This window comes from Lycorma delicatula, chromosome 1 (genome assembly GCF_047948215.1).
Source record: "Lycorma delicatula isolate Av1 chromosome 1, ASM4794821v1, whole genome shotgun sequence".
NCBI lineage: Eukaryota > Metazoa > Arthropoda > Insecta > Hemiptera > Fulgoridae > Lycorma > Lycorma delicatula.
This window is the reverse complement of record NC_134455.1, coordinates 24,218,835-24,242,928: the sequence shown is the minus strand read 5'-3', so window position 1 is coordinate 24,242,928 and position 24,094 is coordinate 24,218,835. Positions and strand designations below refer to the sequence as shown.

General features: G+C 28.4%; 1 protein-coding gene and 1 pseudogene across 1 annotated transcript in view; one reads left to right on the top strand and one right to left on the bottom strand.

Annotated features, from left to right (window-relative positions):
• Positions 1-18,190, bottom strand: part of LOC142317444 (transient receptor potential-gamma protein-like) — a 46,900-nt pseudogene extending 28,710 nt beyond the window's left edge.
• A 4,552-nt stretch (positions 18,191-22,742) lies between these two features.
• The window catches only part of hgo (homogentisate 1,2-dioxygenase), a 53,142-nt gene continuing 51,790 nt past the window's right edge, over positions 22,743-24,094 (top strand). The window contains exon 1 of the mRNA XM_075378364.1: positions 22,743-23,481. Within this exon, the coding sequence (XP_075234479.1) occupies positions 23,464-23,481 (18 nt within the window). The 5' untranslated portion in view covers positions 22,743-23,463. The remainder of the gene's footprint in view (positions 23,482-24,094) is intronic.

Here is a 24,094-nt window from a genome sequence, read left to right as displayed (position 1 = left end):
TTAAAAATATTTTTAACATTTTGAGCTTGGGGGTGCATTTTTGTATGTTTTAATGAAGAAGATGAAATGGCTGAAATAAGGATGAAACAATACCAGATCCTTACCAGGAATTGAGACTTACACCTTAGACCTGTTGATGTAGAAGTCAGATAACCATTGTAACAATTAGTTAAGTAGTGACTGTGTTTAGTACATACAAAAAACAATTTAACATTGAACTTTCTAAATACATATTCATATTCTTGCAGTAAACCTTTTCAAAAACTATTTTTAATCCTTTTTCATTAGTGTTAGTTGACACCAGTGATGAAATGGTGTTTCAGAATGCGTAATTCTAAAAAGATCTGGAAGATTATTTCCAATATCTATAATTTAAAAAAAACGTATAGCTATGTTTTGTAATGCTAATTTATAAGGTTGACATTTATTTTTTTGTTTTTGTGTTGTATTGCTGTTTGTTCCCCATGTTCAAATAGTGTTTATATCTGTAAATATATTGTAATAAAAATGCTCCCTGAGACCTCTGAGTAGCAAGGAGACCTACCTTTCCTTGCTACCCAGTTTATTTTAGTAGCGAGATGGTGCATGCAAAATGGCAAATGATACCTTTGCCATTATTTCGAGGTGACTATTATTTCCCAGTATCTCCTATAAGTAAATCATTCAGGAACAAAATATTCAATGCAGGATTCATTTAAGATATGGAATATGAATATGTAAATCTAAAACACATCCTAAGAAAGAGTGAGTAAAAAGCATTGTTAAGAAAAACCATGATATTTTTCTATAAATTTCCAGTTAATAAAGTTAATCGTGAGTTTACTGCAAATAGATTTTGAATTAGTAATGACACAAGATGGCATCAAATAATAGAATTATTATTTCTTTTAAGTCAGCATCTTTAATACCGATATTTTATTTTATTCAGGTTAAATGATTCTACATTTAGATCGTTTGAAATTTAGATTTGATTCACCAGTGTCCAGATTTAAAGAGTACTGAATCGATTCTATCATTTCATTTATTGCTTTAGGATTAGAATAAGTGGATGGAAACTTTCTTAAATAAGGTTATGTTAAAGTTAATTCAGAAAGGAAATGAACTTTTAGCACGTAACGTTTTAAATATGTGTAACTATTAAATCCTCACAGCATACACTGTAATTTAATATATTAAATTATTTAGGTTAAACTTTTTATAGTCCATTTTTTTTCTCCCTGTATGCGTAAATATCTATATATACTCATACAATATAATATTCTTTCAGTCTCTGCAAAGCACAGAATTAGAGAAACACTCTTAACTTTAATTTTTTACTTCATCAAAACGCTTTCGGGCCTAAGCCTATTCTCTCTCAATGATATCTTTTATTAATTCTTAAATTGTTTACAATTTGCAAACAAATTTAAATGTTTTTTATCATTATTATTATTCTTAATTGTTATACAAATATTATTATTACTCTTAATTGTTATACAAATATTATTGTTCACTAATATTGAAAAATATTACATATACTTAAATAATAAAAATTTTATAAATGAACAAACAAAATTTGATAATGATGTATTATTTAAACAAATATTAAACAATAATCCTAATTTTTAGGTTGGTTATACTGATTTATACTAATAAACATAACAATTGAGAGCTTCATACTGAAATGACAGATGTCAACATTATTTTAAAATTTTGACGATCGTTTGTATTTATAATTTTTGTTTTTAAAAAATTGAAAAATTCATCTAATATATTAATTTGTGAAGGAAAAAATTATAATCCATAACACATAAATGTTCCTGATGATGGTTTAATATCCAAAAACATTCGAACCTAATAATAAAAATAGTTGGCATTTGGAAATTATTATATAATTATATTATGATTATTATTTATCAAATGGCCAGCAGCATTTGAGATACCCTTCCTTTTTATTTTTAAATGATCCAATATGTTCATTAAATCTATCTTTAAATGATCTATTCGTTTTACCAATATATATCTTTAATTATTGCATTTAATTTTATAAATGCCAGAAGAATCATATTTATTTTTTACTTTTCATTATTATAAAATTTTAATTGTTTTTTATATGATTATCAGGTTTTTAAGCAGGTTTATGTTTTTTATCATTATACACGCACCAATTAAGTTTTTATAATTTTATTTGTATAAGAGTATTTTATATAAACATTTTCACTATTTTTATTGTTATTTATGGGTAATATTTGTATTATTAAAAATTTTGAATTATATTTTTTATATATATTATCAATCAATGACATATGATACCCATTTTTTATAGCTATATTCTTTATACTATTTATTTCGTTATACAATTCCTGTTTATTATTTATTTATGTATTTTATTGCTCTGTTTATCATGTTCTTAAAAATATTAACCTTTTGGGACTAAGGATGATTAAAATTTCTATTTATAGTAATTTCATTCGAGGTTTTTTGTATAGTCCAGTTATATTATTTGATTGTTTTTATTTATTTTAATATTTACATCTAAATAATTTATTTTTCTGTTATGTTCCATTTCACATGTAAATTTTAAAGTTTTATGATATGAATTTCATTTATTTAAAATTACTTCATGTTTATTATTTATAACTGGTTCATTTATAACTAAAATATCATCCACATATCAGACCCCACAATAAAATTTTACATACATGATTTATGCTATACACTGTTCTACTTTCAAATTCTTGCAGGTAAATTTCTGACATTATAGCAGACAAACAGATACTATATATAATATCCGCTTATTTTCTATAATATATATATATATATATAGAGAGAGAGAGAGCAATGTTATTATCATTTCCAGTTGATAAATAAAGAAAAATTTACCTGAAAATATTAGCTGCTGAAAACAATCCCTCTGATATGAGCATTGGGTCCCATGTATCCCATGTATCCCATTGTTCTCTTCTTTGTTCTACCATATTTTGTGCTAATTCTTTTTGTGCCTAAAAATTAAGACAAAAAAATTGATAAAAGTTGCAAAATCTTTTTCATATTTGTTTAATTATTCTATTAATGTTTAAAGTTTCCCTAAAGAATAGGTGCCATGAATTCAAATGTAATTTATGGTTTTACATGAGAAAGGAATACATTAATTTGAGGCTTAACATAAATTGTTTCAATTCTGCTGGTGGCTGTGATAACTTGTAAAAAATTGCCTTTTTTTGGAGTACTGATGTTTGCTATACAGCCAGTCTTTTGATGAACAGAATGAAATTATGATTTTTAAAATTGAAAACCTTTCATCAAAAGCTGATTAGCCTACTCAGTGGCTTATTATGAGTTCAGTGGTTTGGCTTCACTTTAAAGTTAACTAATAAATAAGCTTTGTTATTTTTGAAAACGGCAATACATTTTTCAGGAGAGACTTGTTATCATGTCAGGTCACTTACAATTGATTGTTTATGTGATTTAACAATCATAATAATGGTGAGAGGGCTTTACATCCTTATTCAAATATCTTACTAAACAAGTTTTGTTTTTTTATGATCACTGAAATTGTTCGTAAATTAAGTTCCACTCTTTGTTGTTTCATTTGTATTACGTCTTTTGTTTCACATTCATATTCTCCATTTTACAGTCAGGAGTAGTTACGGATGTTAATTTATAATTATGTCAATATAATAATTATTTATGTGTTAGTTTATTATAGAATTATGAAGTGTACATCTACTTTCAAGGAACTTTGTAGAAGGTCAACATATGTAATTTGCCATTCATCTTTTAAAATTATTTTAAAAATTACACATCAATTTATAAAAAAGTAAAAGGATTGTTGGAAATGCAAAAGATTATATAATTATTATTTAATATCGATGTCTAATTTAAATTATGAACTGGGAAATTTATGGGAAATTTTTATAACTCCTCACAAAGTTGTAATGTAAACAAGATTTTGCTATAAATACAAATTGATTCTACTTCTGGTATTTGATACCCTATTCTTGTAGCAGAGGAATTTAATCAATTTTCTGCTATTTTGAACCGTGTTAATATTGGTGAATATCAAACAAAGCAAAATTTACAAATAAATGTTTTATTCATAATGATACATTACATAAATACCAACAGAAATGGATAGCTGTGCTGGGATTCTGCAGCATTTACTTAGAGCAATCAAGGAAAATCATCAGAGCAATGTCACAAAATAACAATTAATTATAAAGTAACAAATGGAGATAATTTAAATTATTAGATAAAAAATAGAACTAATTAATGTGATATGTGTTACCTTTTTTACACAGATTTGAATACTAGACAATGAATATTGGTGGTTGAAGTTTATTAACCACACATCTCAGGAATGGTAGGCCTTAGTTTGTACATGACTACACAGTTTTACATGTCATACATATCATCCTCATCTCATTGGGCCATTGGGGAGGGGTTAATTATTGTTCAATAGTTGAACAGATTGCAACATACACAGTAGGAATAAAAAAATTATTACTTTAAAAAAATATTAAAGTAAATATGTAAAGATAAATCTTTTATTCTGATCAGTACATTATGCAGATCTTGTCCATGTAATAGATTTTAATTTAAATAAGTAGTAAAGAAACTTATTTATTTGTTCCGTGTAATTCTGATTTTGATGTTTGTTTCATCACCATCTTGAATTTCTAACCTTTGCTCTGCAAACGTACATTATTATATTCTACAGCAGCAGCCAACAAAGTAAAAATTCAGTATTTTATAAAGTTTTATGGAAGTTATGATGGTAACTGAAAGTTAATTTGGTAAGCATGTAAATTAGCGTACTATTTCATATTCCTAATATATGGCATGTGATCTACTTTGACAATAAAGTTCATGCAGTTTCTGACGAATTCGTGGCTTACTTAATGCCAGTTTATTTTATTTATCCTCATGAGATTTGTTCTGCTTACATTTATTTTATGGTATTATTAATTATGCTTTAATATCTCATTTCTTATCTTAAACACATTGCTTTCAAAAAATATCCACAGCCTTAGTTGTTAATTTAACGAGCAAGCTGTGTATCTTCATATCTTACACTATTGCACATTAAAAAAAGAAAACAAAACCCTTGTCATAATTTTTCTCATCCCATTAAAAAATTTCATCCTACTCTTTTTTACAGTTTTTTTAATTTAAAAATATTGTGTATTTTCAGAAAATTTATTACGTCCATTAGTCCTCGTATAAGGAATGTCGGAAAGTTCTCGGCCTGACAAAGATAACCAAGAAAATTCAGAAATCTCAGAAATTTTTCTACATTTTTCAGTCACCTTGCAATTTGAAACGTTTAAAAACGAATTTACGACTTTTGAATACTCTCAGTATAATGTGTTTTGTCCAACTCTGCAAAATAAGCGGTTGTCTCAGCATTTAATGTGAATCTTTGACCAGATCATAATAAAGTTTATTTGAGGACCAGATTTTTGTTTCTGGTCTCTGATCCACAACACCTGATCATAAATAAAATAATTTTCTTATGTGTAGATTGCCGATTGTGGGTAAAATTTACTGTTAAGAGAGAATAATTAGCATTTAGCATTATCATTCTTTTTTTATTAAAAAGTATAACATATTTTACTAATTTTCAACAGTGTGAAACTATTATCATTCAATCAACAGGACACTTCACTTTTTATTAAACTTTGTATAAAAAATAAGAAATAATTAATTTGTTTTCATCACTATTGGTATAAAAACTAGAAAATTTTGGAGCCACTGTCTATTGAATATGTGAATATGTAAATATACATTACTTATAGCATTCTATATATCTTAATCAAACAACTTTTATTTTGCTTACCTTAAAATATGCTACAATTCGAAGAGCAACAGTTGCAACATAAAGTGAATTTGTAATAAAATCTATAACATTCCACATGTCTGCAACATACTCCTCTAATCCTACATCCCATAATTGTTTAACTTCACTCCAAATTAAACCTATAATAAAAACAAAATAGTTTTAATTTAGCGATAATTAAATAAAGTAATTGATTGACTTACTTTTGACAAGAGGTAACTATTAGAAATTAAAAACACGACTGTCATAAAAAAAACATTACTTACAAACATTGTTCTTCAATAGTGGGTAATTAAAGAGCATGCGGGTGACAATTTTGTATGTAGTATAATTAAAAAAAAAAGTTTATTTTAACATATAAATACATTATGTAAAGATGTTCTGTATAAAATAAATAAACAAATTGCTAAACATAATGGTTGTAATATCTCTTTAATTGATAATATATACAAAGAACAAATTTCAAAAATTAATAATATAACTCTTACACCTATAAATGATACACAAAAAATTGGTAATGTATATTTAAAATATTTATACAGTGATAATGGAGTTGAAACTATAACTAATATTTATGATAAAAGTAAATTTAAACTGGAATACAAGACAAACAATCATATAATAAAATATTTCAAAAAATAACAATCACACTGACTTAATTTTTTCTAAAAACAAAAAAAAAAGTTATGTTTTGCTATGTAACTTTATATAATTTATATACAACTGATGATGTGGGATCCCATGAAAGTGCTATTGGAGTAAAGAAAAGAAAAAATAAGGTAAGTGTCATTTCATTTGCTTTGTAATTCTGTACTTGGGTTGTTGAAGTTGGTTTTTGATTATAAAAAATACAATATACATATTTATATAGCTGACACTCCTGATAATGTAAGGATTCTAATGCGGGTTAATATATCTAAATCAGTTTAACTGTTGAGCTGCTACAGTGAAACGAACAAACAAACATGCAAAGAAACGAGTGAACGAACCAGCAAGTCAGTGAGCAAGTAAGCAAGCCTGATTATAGATTGATTCCCCATAAACATGGTGACTCCTGAACAGAAAGCCTTCTGTGTTTATCAGTTTGACAAATGTGAATCTGTAGTTACAATTAAATATGCATTCTGTAGAAAGTTTAATTGTGATCTTCCAAGTGTCAGTAACATTCATTTATGGCATTATCAGTTTGAAATGACTGGATGTTGGTGTAAAGGAAAGAATATTGAATGACCAAGGGTGTCTGAAGAAAATTTTCAACATGTTGCGAGTCTTTCCCGTGTAGACATCTCTTTTTTTCTGTTTAGTCTCTGGAACCACCGTAAGGATTACTTCAGAGGATGAATAAGGATGATATGTATGAATGTGAATGAACTGTAGTCTTGTACAGTCTCAAGTTGATCACTCCTGAGAAGTGTGGTTAATTGAAACCCAACCGCCAAAGAACACCAGTATCCATGATCCAGTATTCAAATCTGTATAAAAGTAACCTTTACTAGGACTTTGAAATCAGCTGATTTGTGATTGTAAGTTTACCACTAGACCAGCCATGTGGTCTTCCCATGTAGACCCAAGAACTCTGATAGAAAGGTTGACACTGAACTAGCAATGACTATAATAACAGTATGAAATGTTTTAAAAACACATTCCAGAATGAGTCAACATTTTATCTTTATGGTAAAGTTTACATATATAATGTCTGTATCAGGGAATCAGAAAATCCCCATGAACAATTAAATGAATGTTTCCCCGAAAATTAATTTTTTTTTTTACAAATCCTGATGACAAGTTTACAGGTATTCTTTTTCACTGAAGCAGCTTAATAAGATTTGCTTATTTGTATATGCTGGGTACGTGGATCTTTCCTTAACTGCAATTTGGAACAGAGAATTTTATTTTGTAACAAGCTGGTGCATCTCCTCACTGGGATAACTCTACATGGGATTGTAGTTAAACGATGTTTTCCCCAACTGGTGTATTGGTCGACAAGAAAAAAAGATGAAAGATGTCTTTTAATTGTTGAGTTCTGTTTTGTTACTCTATCCTGTAGTTTATTTATTAGTAATTTATTTATATTCTTCATCTTGAATGTTTACATTATAAATAAAATTCTGTACGTATATTTTATTTTTATTCCTACTCTTTATAAGAAAGTATTATTACTGACCACAAACCCAACAGGGAATCAGGCACTCTACTACTGAGGGTGGTGCCCCTCGTTTTGTAGTTACATTCATTGTTGTAAATAGTGGTTTACCATCTTTATCAGGGAACCACTCTCCAATTAATGATTCTATCCTTTGTGATGCAAGAATGAGTAAAACTAAAAAAAAAAAGTAACAAAAAACAACTATTTATTACATAACAGTTATATTATTACTATAATTACACATTATTAAAAGTTTTTTTATTAAGATATATTATAACTATTACTTATTTATATTATTTAACTTTTTTTCTGAGTGTATTAGGACGATAAAGATAATGTGGTGGTTTCAGCACCAGGAAATAACAAAAAAAAATTATATATGGAAAACAGAAGATAACATTATGCCATGTTTGAAATTAAGTCTGTGGGGTAAAAGAGAGGTGATTGTAATCTTTATAATACTAAGAACCTATCAAAAACTTCTTGTGAAGTTTTGAGGTCCCCTCTATCAGCCAGAAAACATAGATCTACAAAAGATAATCAGTGGAAACAGCTTCTGTAGGATGAAAAGAACAAGTTATTTACTAATAATTAACAGTTTCTTTTCTATTAATTAAGTAGATAGAATCTTGGTATAGAATCTGCTTCAGCTACATTGTTGATCGGTTTAATACTGTTTCATATCTATATAAAACTGGAAGTTTTTGGATTTTAGCAAGTATGTATGAACATTTTCATTTGTTATACAGACTCATTTTCCATAACTGATTGTTATGTTATTGGATGTAAGTCTGTAGTCTCTAAATGAAAATAAATAATTATTTTTTTATGAATGCAATAAATAAGAAGGATTGGGCTGTGTTTGTAAAACATAAATGGAAGTATGTATGTACTGAGGAAGTTGTAGTGTTGCAAAGGAGATAGATGAAATAATCAACAATAGATTGCTGAATCTAGATATATAGTCCTAAGAGCTGTTAAATGGAAAATAGTATCACTTTGACAGATTGTATTTTGTAAAAAAAATTTTTTTAAGAAACATTTTCTTCAGTAACTTACAGTTAATTTAATTAGTTAGATCGCTTTTATTAATTATGTTGTTGAAAACAGATGGTATTTTTTTTATTGTTACTATTCTAAATTATTTTATTTACACAAAATCAGATGTTCTTTTAACTATATTATTATTGTGAATGAAATGTATGTATGATCCATTGATTGTAATAGAGAATATTATTTTTTTATATTAGGTACTTGATTCTGAATTGTATAATCAGTGGAGATACTGGGGTTCATGTTAGTTATATCAAAGCTTATTATATTTGTCTTATTATTTATTTAATTTATAAATCAACTTGTATCGGTTTTTTATGTTATATTTGTAATGCTTATAATAATAAGCTTTGATATAACTAACATGAACCTCTCAGTTTTTGCATTGATTATACAATTTCATTAATAAAAAACAAATTAATAAATACAGTTGTAAACCAAAAATTGACAAATAATATTATAATAATAATTAGAAACATTTGTTAACAAAATTATTTTGAATTTAATGGTACATGTTATACACAAGAAAACACCTTACCTATGGGTTTCCCCTAATCTGCGGTAATGTTAGAAATTTATCTACATGAGTTTGAAAGTAAAATTGTCTATGGTATAAATCATGTGCATTAAATTCTGTTATGGGTCAGATATGTAGATGATCTTTTAGTTATATATAAACCAAGTATAAATAATGAACACAAAATAATTTTAAATAAATTAAATTCTTTTCATGAAACATTGAAATTTATATATAAAATAGAACATAACAGAAAAATAAAATATTTAGACGTAAATATTAAAATAATTGAAAATAATCAAATAATAACTGGAGTATAAAAAACCTACCCCAAAAGAAATTATTATAAATAAAAATTCCAACCATCTTTGGTCTCAAAAAATTAATATTTTTAAAAACATGATAAATAGAGGAATAAAATACACAAACAGTAAACATGAATTGTATAATGAAATAAAGAATATAGCTATAAAGAATAGATATGATACCTCATTGATCGATTATGTTTATAAAAGATATGATTCCAAATACTTTAATAAAATAAACATCACTACATTAAAACCCATCATTTTAAGTGTAAACAACGAACATACTTATATAAATTACTCCTACACAAATAAAGTCATAGAAAACTTAATGCTTATAATGATAAAAAATATATAAACCTGATAATCATACAATAAAACATTTAAAATATTATAAATAAAATAGTAAAAAATAAATACGATTCTTCTGATAATTATGAAATAAAATGCAATAATTGTGAAAAAATATATACTGGAAAAACTAATTGATCATTTAAAGATAGATTTAATGAACATTTCAGGTCATTAAAAAATAAAAAAATAGGTTTCCCAAATGTTACAGACTGCTTAATAATTAACAAATAATATAACAAGTTTGGAAAATAATTTAGAAATAATTGAAAAAGTGACATTGAACAAGAAAGTAATAATAAAAAATTAGATATTTTATAAAGATTTTACATATATAAATATAAACGTAAATTCAGTCTAATGAATCTGCAGACAGAATTTGATGGGGACATTCTTATAAATTTATTTAAGTTGGTAGTACATTGACAAGAAATTTTAAATAAATAAATCAGATAATCAGTACTGTATTAACATTAGATAAAATGTTATGGAAATTTTAAGTATTAATGTTTCAAAATTTAAAAAAAAATTTGACTGAACAAATATTTATTCTAAAAATTTTAACTTATCAAAAATTAAATGTGAAAAGAGAAAAAAAAATTAAAAAACATTACTGAAGATGGGCTTAGGGTCGAAAGTGCTTTGATGGAAAGAGAAAACTAAGGTAAGAGTGTTCTTTATTTCTGTACTTGTTGAGTTGCTGAATAAGTTTATATTTTGTAATATATATATATATATATATAAAATAATATTTCTAAAGTCAGTCTTTTCAAGATCCATATTCCTTTGTACTAATATATAAATATAAATCAAATTGATCTACCTAAGTACAGAAATATATATAAATAAGATGACCCTTACTTTTTAAGACCTTTACAAAAACGTTTTCGTGGAAACCCACATCTTCAGTTGGAATTTATTTTAAACTGCTTACATCAAATTACGTAGTACACTCAAATAAATCAAGGTATACATTTTTTTTTAATTCTAAAAATTAAAAATAAATTCAAACTTTTTTAAAATGTAACCTATAGAAATTAAAAACTACATTTATAAAATATGATGCCAAATTTGGTAAAAATTAAAATAAATAAATAACTAGGACAAAATTCACCATGTAACTTGGTCAGCCAATGTTACAGTCAACATTAACTGTAAATTAATTTTTAATTTCTATAATTTATATTTTTAAAAAGTTTTAATTTATTTTTAATTTTTTAAAAAAGTAAAAAAATATATTTACCTTGATAAATTTGAATATATTTGAGTGTAATTGTAATTTGATATAAACATTTTAAAATAAATTACAACTCAAGATGTGGGTTTCCACAAAAACGTTTTATGAAAAAATAATGTAAGTGTCATCTTATTTAATGTAATCTCTGTACTTAGATGGATCAATTTGTTTTATATTTATGTACATATTTTAAATGCTTTAATGCTTGTAAATATAAATTATATTTATATTTATTATATTATATAAATACTATATCTTTAATATTATATTATTATCATCATCATCATCTTCTTCTTTTATGACTGCATAGGATCACTTTAGTCAGTCCATTATTCAAGTCTCTTTGATGGGACTATTTGGGCCTTGCGGTCCTCCTAGTGATTTTTAGTATATTTTAATCTTTCTGCCCTTTCTAGTGTTGAAAATGCTCATGTTGCGAGTGTTTTCTTGTGAGTGTGAAGCGAGTGATTTTGTTCTAAATTTTCTTGTTTATTTTTTTCTTATCTGTGTGTAAGGCTAAGTTCCTTCAGATTCTCTCTTATTTCTCTAATCCATCTACATCCTGTCTCTGTGTTTTTCGAGTTGAGATTGTATTGTACTAGCTATTTTAGAAGTCTTAAGTCATATCATCCTTATGATATGTCCAAAGAATCCTAGTCTCTCTTATGCATGGTATCAGTGATGGGTTCTAACTCTTTGTATATGAATTTGTTGGACGCAATCCACCACTGCTCGTCTTTCTGGTACTTTTTACTGATGCTGGTTCTTCCAATCTTCTTTTGATTTTCTGAAGTCTATCTGTCTTTGATTGTTTGTTCAGGTGGAAGAGTGTTTCTGCTGCATAAGTGGCTTCTGGTTTTATAATTGTGTTGTCTTCATTTTGTGTTTATTGATAGACAATTTTTATAGTAAATGTACCATGTTCATTTTTTAGCTTTATCTATTTTGTTTCTTCTTATATGGATAGAGGTTTTTTCGGTTAGGTTGTTTGTTATTATTTTTCTGAGGTATTTAAATTGGGTTACTATTTTGATTTTATTACCATTTATGTTTACTTCTTTTAATTGTGTTGGTTTCGGGGCATAACTTCTGTCTTTTCAAATGATATTTTGAGGCCAATTTTATTTGCAACATTTTATTTGCAATGTCTGTGATTTAGCTTCATCGATGTTTACTAGCAGTGTCAAGTCGTTGGTGAAACCAAGACAGTTTGTTTTGATTTTTCGGCCTGCTTTTACTTTTGGAGGGCATTTTTTGAGCCACTCTCTCATTACCATTTCTAGAGTACAGTTGAATAATAGTGATAAGAGTCCATTGTCTTGGCGCAGTTCTTTTGATCTCAAATGGTTCCGAGAGCTTGTTCCTGAATTTTACCTTTGATTTAGTGTTTGTGAGGATCAGTTTTATAATTTTCATTAGTTTGGGATGTAGTCCGAGGTGTCTTAGAATTTTTAGTAGGGATTCTCTGTGGATGCAATCATAAACTTTCTCGAACTCTACAATTGGTTTCACCATGTCTTTGTTTCTCTTCCAGTTGTAATCCATTATTAGCTTGAGACTCATGGTCCGGTCTGGACAGCTCCTCCAGGGTCTGAATCGTCCCTGGTATTCTCCTAGTTCTTTCTTGAGTTGTTAACCAATCCTGTTGAAGATGATTCTTGAAAGAATCATGTTGTGTCTTGATGTGAGATTCCCCTGTAATTATTAGGGTCTGTTTTGTCCCATTTTTTGTGTAGCGGGTGGATGATGACTGTAATCCAGTAGTTCTTCTTTGATCCAGATGTTGACAAGCTGTTGATGAAGGGCAATTTTTGCTGATCTTCCTGTATGTTTCCACCGTTTGATCTCTTCAAAAGTTTGATCTCGTGCTGCTTTGTTATTTTTCATCTCACCCAGTGTTTGATAGACTTCTTTTATTGTGGGAGGGTTAATGTTTTCAGGTAGTGTTGTAACTGGGGTGTTCATGTTGAAGTTTAGGAATTGTGTTGGCTCTTTGTAATTTAGCAGTTTGTTGAAATATTTAGCTTGGATTTACATGTTGTCTCTATTCTTATGAGTCAGTTTACTGTTTTCATTCTTTATTAGTAAAATTGTGATATGTATTTTTGGAGCTGATTTTTAAGGTTTTGTAGCAGTCTCTGTCGACTTTGTTCATTGAATATATTAAGCTATGCACAATACAAACTATGAGTAACATTATAATAATGAAAACTGTAACTGTCAAACTATGAAAATAATTATTGAACAAACAACCAAAATAAATATAAAATTTTGTTTTATTTGATGTTTGCTTAACAGGTTTTGTAATACCTTCAAAACAGGGACTATCATACTATTCAGGAAGCCTATTCTACAAATTTAGAAAAAGATTTGTTTATTGCCATCTGTCTGAAAAAAGGATTTTATATTCTTGTTTCTGAAAAGCGAGCAGTAAACATATTTGCTTAGTAGATTTTAGTTAAAATGGTATGTAAAGTATTCTTGGTTTTACCTGAAGTTATACCCCTAGCTTCACCCATAGAGGTGTTAAATTTATTTCACATCCTTTCATTTTCCAGGATACTACTTTTTGAGGAATTCCAAGACTTCATAGTATCATGTTGGAAGGGATGTTGCCATCTTACACTGGACATTTAGAATTTTTTGAAATTTATTAATTAATTTAAAAATTTGTGTTTTTAAACTACAGTTCCTGCTGAAACCGGAATTGCAAATTGCAGTTTTGTTGATGTAAATTATATTAATGCTTGCGAAGATAAAATCGATTTTGTATGTGTATTATCTATGAGAAATTGAGAAGAAGAATGAGAAAATCCAGTTTTCATTTCATTGAGAATGAACTGTTTTTGAGAAAAAGGCATGAATTGTAGCCAACTCTATAACCACTTTGTTGTTAAAGATTAAAAATAATATATATATATTTATTATAGAATTAATGTAAAATAAACAACGTAATTCATTGCATAAACAATTTGCTAATTTTAATTAATATATTATGCAGTAAATATTAAAATACTGATATTGTTAAAAAGCAGTATTATTATTGTTGTGTTGTTAGGGGTCATAATCAAACAGTAGTACTAACTTTTGAGGCATGAATCATTTCTAAGAGAGACATATAAATAGTCATCCTAAGAATAACTTGCATCCTATGTCAGGATAAAGAAAGTAGAGTGAAGTTGTTTCCCATTTTTATTTTCTCCAAGCCAAATATACTGCTGTCAATCAGCAAGCCAACACTACCAAAATGCAGGTGATCAGATAAAGTGACTTCTTCACACTGTCTATTGTGCAGGGACTGAATTTATAATGATTGAACTCTCAAGAAAGCAAAATGACTAGTCCTGCTTGCAACTTACGTGTCATAATCACAAATTTAAATGGCTAAATTAAATGCAATTGAATTTACATGGCTTTACATGTGTCATAACCACAAAAACGATTAAATAGGGCGAGCAAACAATTAAAATAGAAAATTATTAAATAGGGCAAGAAATTATTATATCCTTTTTATTTTTTTGCTTGATGATATCGCCACATAAGCTTGATATGGAAATGGAATTTTGTAGTGTATGCAAAATGCCATGTCAGACTGAGATTCGAATCCAGGACTTCTGGATAAGGCTGAACGTTACGGAGGCTGGGTTTTTTTGTGAGAAACTCTGTAAGGCATTGTTTGTCACTGATGCACTGTCACCATTCAGTAGGGAAAATTAAAATTTCTGACACCGTAAATAAAAAGGGATTGATGTTAGCTGGATCAAATATCCTATCTGTTGGTTTTTAATTCATTCAAAGTGTTTTTTAGTAAACCGAAAATTAGTTTAAGAAACAGCAACTGATACAACTAGATGCTTCATTTTCTTTTGTTGATCTTCCATTCTATGAAACTAAGAAAGTACATACAAATTATTAGTAAAAAAAATGAAAGCGATTGCATAAGATGTTTTTGAAGTATGCTATGATACGATCAAGGTATGAAAAATGAGAAATATAGTGATAATAGTTATTTTACTTACATAAAAAAGTAAAGTATGAGGCTGAATGGCAAATAAACTTTATGAAAGGTTTCCTTAGAGTTTTTCCAGGTCCAGAATGAGGAGCAATGATATACATAAATGAAAACAATGGAAACATTATTCCTATTCGAACTATTTCTAGCGCTTGAAAAACCATATTTTTTCTTCTAAAACCTGGAAGACCTTCATACCATATTGATGCTAGTAACTGTTGAACATTAGGATGTGCCACAAACTGTAACAATTAATTTTAATTACAATTAACACATGAATTCTTCCACTATACATGTATTTATATTTTTACTAATTATTACGGTCATGTAACCTCTTTATTAACAATTTGTTATTATTATGTATGTGGAATTGTTAGTCACCCATTGGGTTCTTTCCCAGGTAGTGAATTGGGGGATGCAAGATGGATCAGAGAATTTTATTTGGCTACAAGTTATGGTGTGCCTCCTCACTAGCATTACCTTACACAAGGTTGGTTGAATGACATTTTTTCCAACCACTGTATCGGTTGGCATGGACCCAAGGACAGGGCTTGTTTGCGGTGGAATTTTTTTTGGGGTTTTATAAAGGATCATGAGTATGTGTCTCTACTACTTACTGATTTACCTGATTTGAGGCACAGGACTGAAGCAGCTGTTGCTGCTATTACTTCAGACAAGCTGGTTAAATTACCAGAAAAACTTTCATATAGGTTGGATGTGTGCCGCATGATGAAAAGTGATTACATTAAACACTTGTAGGGGAAAGATGTGAGAGTTACTCGTTAATTTTATTTGTGATTCATAACTGTAAATCAAAGTTAAGAGTTATTAAGTAGCTTTAAAACCCAATTTTCTTTTTTGTACAACCTATACTTCAAATAATTAATACTGAATTTAATCAAATTTGTTTTTTGTTTTATAATTTAATTGTGTATTTTGTAATCCTGTTCTGATCAATACTTTACCACAATTTTCCTTGATCCATTCAGGTAAATGCGGGACAGTTCCATTTTTGGACTTTAAATAAATATAGTATACTACTATACACTGATCTGAATAAAAGATTCATTTATTGAATTTTTATGAGTTACTACCTGACTCAGCAATGCTTTGCTATTGCTAGATTTGAGTATAGGTTAAATGAACACAAAGGAAAGTTTGATAAAACATTAAAAAACTGAACATTACAGAATATCAAAAAATTTAACCTTTCACTTTTTCCTCCTCCCCTCTTCCTATCATCACTTCTTTCCCTTTTTCGCAAAAATATTTCTTTTCAGTTAACTAATACATATTCTGAATATGAGCCAACGGCCTCCGTGGCGTGAGTGGTAGCGTCTCAGCCTTTCATCCGGAGGTCCCGGGTTCGAATCCCGGTCAGGCATGGCATTTTCACACGCTATAAAAATTATCATTCATCTCCCATCCTTTGAAGCAATACCTAACGGTGGTCCTGTAGGTTAAAAAAAAAAAAATATGGGCCAGATTGGTTCAAATTGGACCGTAAATACAATTATTCGAAATATATCAATCCCAGCGCCACCTAGCGGGTGCATTTTTTGCAAATATATTTCTTTTCACGTAGCTAATGTATATTCTGAATATAGTTTTGTGAATATCCCGACCCCACCGCCACCTAGCCGTTGCATTTTTTGCAATAATTTCTTTTCGCGTAACTAATATATATATATATTCTGAATATTAGCAAATTGGATCGTAAATACAATTTTTCGAAATATCACGACTCCAGCGCACCCTAGCGGGTCCAAACTAATTTAGAAACCTTCGCGGGCATGTGCACAACTCCACGAAAGTTTCATCCCAATCCGATGAATGGTATAGGAACGCATACGGGACAAACAAACAAACATTAAATGATGATACGTTTGATAGCAACCACAACAGAAGTAATATTGTTTTATTTAATTTTGTTAGTTCGTTCTCTTTTCATACTTTTATTTTATTACTAATTATTTATTTGCTTTTATAATTATTTATTTTATTATTAATTTGATATTTAAATATCAAATTAACAATATTTTTTATAACTCCTGGAAAAATATTTAGTTATCCATAGTTTCATGATGTGTATAACATTTTAAAGTTACTACTTATAATTTTTTTTTTTTTTTTTTTTTTTTTTTTTTTTTTTTTTTTTTTTTTTTTTTTTTTACTGAAGACAAAAAAAAAAAAAACTTATAATTACACAAGCCTGCGATGGTTGTGTTTTTTAGTTTTTGACCATTGATTTTTACGTATTTCTTAGTGTTGAATCCGAAAATAACCAGAAGTTTTCCATCACGTCAGAATTTTTCGCAAATTTCAAAATTTGTAAAAAGTTGAAAAATTGTGAAAGTATGGTACAATAAAAAAAGATATAAAATGTTTTTTTTTTTTTATAAATTAATATAATGTATTCACTTTTTTGGCTTATACTGTGTATTCTTATATCTAAACAGTTAAGTGGTCTGATCAAGAGGGCGGCGGGTCATTGACCCCTTGATTTCTAATAAAAATTCTCACAAAATAAGCCTAATATCTGTTGTAGTGCATTTTTAAATTAATCTAATTATATTTATTTATTTAATTTTTGTTAGTTTTGTCATTTTTTTGGAAACCACTCCCCTCATCACCGACCCGTAATGACTATGCTTGTAAAATACTTACAATTTTTATAACATGTGTCGAAGTTTCTTTGGACAGCTTATACTCTGCTTCACGCTTTCCTTCTTTGTTATCTATAGGGTTCATCTTGGTGTAACATCCAGCAATAGTCTGCCATCATCATAGTAGTCCATTTTCCATGATACCTCCTTTCCATTTCTTTCGTGTTCTGATGAAATCTCTCACCCATCTCTTCACTAATGGTACCCAGATTTTTAGGAAAATAATCCTCAGATGAATTTACGAGGTGAACCTTAAAGCTCAAGAACAACCTAAATTTTTGTACTTCTGCAGCATGTTATCAACGATTGATTTGAAGTTTGACTCCTTATTGCCGAGAAGCTTGGTTACTACGTTTTTAAAGGCTCCCCAAACTTCTTTTTCTGCAACTTCAATTTTTATCTCAGAATTACCATCTTTGAGAAATTTTCTAATGTCAGGACCAATAAAGACAACCTCTTTCAGTTTGGCAGTTGATAAGACTGCAAATTTGTTACAGACATATTTAAAACATTTAACTTCTTTTGGTGAGGCTATGACGAATTGCTCATCATGCCTAACTTGGCATGCAGAGGTGGCTGGAGAATGTTATTCGGATCTATGAGAGCTTTTCAGAGTACATTTTAGATCCTAGGTTCTAATGAAGCTCTTTTTGGCCATTCTATCTTTATCCAATGATTTTCTCTGTCTCTGCTACCCCATTCACCCAAAAAACAAGGAAACTTTGTGAATCTTCCTTGCTGTCCTAGAAATATCAATATTCTTTTGAGACTTCTGCACGTAATCCACTTATGATTGTCGTATTTAACTTTATCAAGAATGAATTTCAAATTATCATAACCCTCTTTTAAATAGACAGAATGTCCGATGGGTATTGACAGATACATATTTCCATTGTGAAGGACAACTTTGAAGCTTCTTTTGGACGAATCTATGAACAGTCACTAAGTGGTACTTTCATATGAAATGGTAAATTGAGTCAAAAGTCCACATACATCAGTGCAGAAGACTAATTTTCCTTCTTCTGAAAAATGTGAAAGAAAATCCTTTTCTCTGTACCTGAACCAGGAAAATGAGGTTGCAGCTGCTAGCGTGTTCTTCTCTTTAAGCCTTAAGTCAAGCAATTCTGAATTTCCTTTGGTCAGATGTAAGTCTCAAACCAAATCGTTTAGTTTGAAAATCACACTTCATGGATGGTGGTCAAAGGGGGAACAAAAAGGGTTCAGATTTGGAGTTCCATTGGTGTGGCGACAGCCATGAACTCACACCTATAATTGTTGCTTTTCTTCGACTGGTGTTCATGGTTTCAATTTGAAAAATAAAAATAGAATCACCTATCGAAATATAACATCTGCTTTATGGCTGGTTCCTCATGGTCCAGACATACCAGTGCCAGTTCCACCAAAACATTTACTTGAATATATGGTTCCACAAGTGATTTAAATGAAGATAACAATGAGGAGTACGAACCTGGAGATAACTGTGCATCCGATCTTTATTCACAGTCTGAACTAAACAATTTGGTTTGAGACTTAGCTATAAGAATACATAGTATTATCCAAAAATGTGAATACATTATATTAATTTATTATAAAAAAAAATTATATCTTTTATTGTACCACATTTTTGCAATTTTTTAACTTTTTTAAAATTTTGAAATTTGCAATTTGTGAAAACTTCTGACGTGATGGAAAAAAATTAAGGTTATTTTCAGATTCAGCACTAAGAAATACATGATAATCAATGATCAAAAGTTAAAAAAAATTCCAAATTAAGTAAGTAAAGAACCCAAATTTTGCAGACTTGTAACTACTAAACCATCATTTAAGTTATCTGATCTAACATTTGTACTTTACTGGCAATGCTGAAGATACTGTCTTTTCTCAGCATTAATATACTGCTGTAGTGAGGAACACTAGTTTTATATAGTTTCACATAATTTATGTAAAAATTTGTTTCGTAAACACTAGTTGCTTATACTTGTTCTTCCTTTATAATGGTTTAATGGCATATGTCAGTTATGTACTTTTAGGAGAGATTCCTATTTAATTCTCCCGCTCACCTGTGACGTCCAACAACAACTGATGTAATAATAACCTTTGAAATATTAACTTAATTAAATAAAATAAATGATTAATATCTAAAGTATAAAAAAATAATTAGATTGGCAACGTCATGAGAGAAAGTGGAATTTCCCACAGGGAAAAGGGGATTTAGAAGTTGGCAGTTGAATTTTAAATTTACCGGTCAAAGACGGCAACCACCACGTGACGGAAATCCTTTAACGGTTCGTGGCGCAGGAGTCCTATTTTCGTATTAGTGAAGATAAAGGTTTGAAAGGTGAACACAAAACGTGTAAAACTATTGCATTTGTGAGATTCGTTCCAGAATCAAAAGAATGTTCACTATAATCTATTATTACTGTACACGTTTAATTCCCTGATTTATTGATAAAATTAACTTCATAAGCTGGTAAAGACAATGAAAAGTTTCACCAAGCATCTTCAAAAATGCTATTTCTTTAATAGACGAAATAAGACGTTTTTATTATTTAATTTTTAAGTTTTATGTTGCTTGTAAGAAATATTACTTCAAAACAGTCATAATTTTCTTATTTATTTCCTTTTTTATGGGAAAGGGAATAAATCAACTGAATCACTTAATTTACATCAGTGGAACGTAAGAAGAATCAAGTCAAATAGTCACCAGTATTTGTAGGATCAGGGTGGCTAATATCTAATAGATCATTTGAAATATCGCTTAAAAATTTAGTAACATAATTTTTCCTGACTTGTGTAAAATGTTCATTTAAAACATTGGATCAATATCTATACGCTGAGGAATATGTTTAATATTAAGCGTCTCATTACTGCATTCTCAAATTTTCTCAAGTGTTTTTATTACCCTTACGTGGTAGGAATTTTTGATCATAATAATTTAGTTAGCCAAACTTATTAAGAAGGTTTCTAAACTTAATGTATTTATCTTTAAATGTGGTATTAAAAAGTTGACTCCAAAAATTTTATACATTTTTTCCGGCTTTCTTATGGAATTTATTAATCCAACAGAAATTCATTTCTCTAGGTCTATTTTTATTAGAGATATTTTTTACATCAGTCGTAGTTTTTATATGGTTTGATAATTATTTGTCAATTAAAGCAGTAGTAAGTAATTCCAAAGTCGAAATCCAAGATTAAGTCGGTAAAAGAATCCCATCTTTCATTTTTAAAATTATTATTTAATTTTTTTAAGCATGTTGTTGTCGGTAACGGGAGATCATAAGCTAAACCCGCGTAACCGATGTGAAGAGCAGTACAAAAATGATCAGTCATATTTGTTTTTAAGATTGATTCCACTATGTTTTCTGATTCAAAACTGACATTCCTTACAATTAAATGGTCAATACAAGTACAAGAAATATTATTTACTGTAATCGGTTTGTTAATGTAAGATTCAAAACCATTCAATTGTAACAGACTATGTATGATATTCATTTGTAATATTTTTATTCTGATTAAGGTGAATATTTAGATCTCCAATTAAAACTATTATTATTACTATTTATATTTCTCAGATATATATCTAACTATTTAAGAAAGTTTCAATTACAGTGAACGGAGACCTATGTATCACAATAAATGTGCTAAACTTTAACCTTACTAAATTTAGAACGATATTATTAGTTTCATTTATTTCATAATGAATTTTATCAACACTAATGTTATCACTATGTGTTTTATCAACATGTTATGTTAATAAACACACAAACTGTTACATTTATTCAAATTGCCTAATTTCTAATTGCCTTGATTTCGAAGTCGAGAGTTTTAAGGTTCAAATCCTAATAAAGGCAGTTAATTTCATACGGATTTGAGTACTAGATCGTGGAACCGGTGTTCTTTGGTGGTTGGGTTTCAATTAACTACACATCTCAGGAACTGTCGAGAGACTGTACAAAACTACACTTCATTTACATTCATACATATCATTCTCTGAAGTAATACTTTACGGAGGTTCCGGAGGCTAAACAGAAAAAGAGAGAAACTGCCTAATTTTTTTATGATCGAATAACAATATAAACTATGAATACATTCATTGTCATTTATAATTCATGTTTTAGTTAATATAATAACATCAAAAGGAATTTTACAATTTTGTACTGTACATATAAATTCATCAAAATTTTTATTGATATTACGTATATTCATATGTAAGATATTGAAGAACTACATTCCCTCTCCATATAAAGATCAGGTTTAAAACTAAATGTGACATCAATCTCCAGTGTATCATTACACTCAAGATGAATCACTTTATCAAAATTATTTACATGTTTCATACTGAGTTGCAACAAAAAAATAAAATAAAAAGATAAAAAAACTTCGGATAAAAACAGAACAAACACAAAAAAGAACACAAGAATCCCTTCCCAAAATTGTATAAAAAATAATACAAATCTAGCGGATATATTAAACAGCGAAAATCTTCAAGTCATCGTTGTTCAGAATTCTGTTTATTGCTGAATTTTCTACAAACATTTTACAATCACGTGTCCATACAAAGGTCAATTTATTTTTCCTTCTTAAATCTCTTTGTGAAAGATGCACATTGATATATACATTAGAATTTGGAAGTTTGTTCTATATTTCGGTGGATGTTAGATCTGTCTTCTTCTTAGCCGCCATAATCCATCCATTTTTAATTGTAGGTGAGGTAAATTTTATTACAATAGGGTCGATTTTTTTGCGGTCGGCATTCTGTGTACAGTTGACACATCATTTGAAACAATCGGAATTTAAATTTTAACTCTGAGATCAGAGTCCGTACCAGATACGCAGTTATCACACTTCAAAACAGCCTTGGACTGCATGTTTTTCTTCCCATTAATATTCATCGTTATTGGCAATGTTTTTTGAATTTTTAAATTTTACTGTGGGAATTTTTTTCCGTATGCTTTAGTTTTGTTTTATTGTTATTATTTTTGTTGTTGTGTTTGTGGTTGTGACTTTTATTCGTTGAAAAACTTCAGTGTAATCTATTTCTTATATTTATATTTAATATTCTTAGTTTATATTTAAACGATAATTTTTTTAAACGGTTGGTTTTCCATTAAACTTGAAAATTATTAAAAAAGGAATATAATATATATATATATATTCTAGGTTTATATTTGAATGACACTTTTCTAAACGATTGGTTTTCCTATGCTATTTGTGTGGTTACGAGAACATTTATATACAAATAACCAGTTCTTAATCGTTCAATGTCAGAAGTTAAAATTTCCCCTCCTAAAGAATATCTTGTAGTGTTTTTAAAGTTGCGTAAGCAGAATCGATTGTTATGCCGCTACGACTTCTACTATGTCTTCGAAGTTAAAGGTAAAATTCTTACAATTCTCATATCTTTTTACTTTTTCATAGCACAGAATTATAATGAAAAGTTATCTGTAAAACATTTTCACGCAGTTCCTGCGAAAATAATAAAAGATGGAAAATTATAATTATATTATTCTTTTTACAAATGTAATCAATTATCGTATAAACTGATTCATTAAAAAAACTATCGTGTTCAAAATACACGAATTTATGTATAATTGAACCGTGCGTATGTGGTGTGTAAATTGCACTTCTTTAATTTGCAGATGCGGACTTGGACTTAATAAACACCTTAAAAAAAAATAAATAAAATAAATTAAAAAATTTATTACTTCATTATACTGCATATAAGTATGCATTATATTAAATATAATTAATTATATGAAATTATATTAATATTATATTAACCGATTGCAACTCATTAATTTTTAACTTAAAACATTTAATTGTAATCTTCTGATGAAGACAAACACTTGTACTTTATCTAATCTAAATATGATTTTCATTTTAAATTTTTGATTGAATGTGCTTCTATTAAAGCCTTTGTTTTTCTTCTTACGAATGAAAGCACCATTATTGAAGTAGGTCGCTTTTGCCAGAAGAAAAAGAGAGCGGT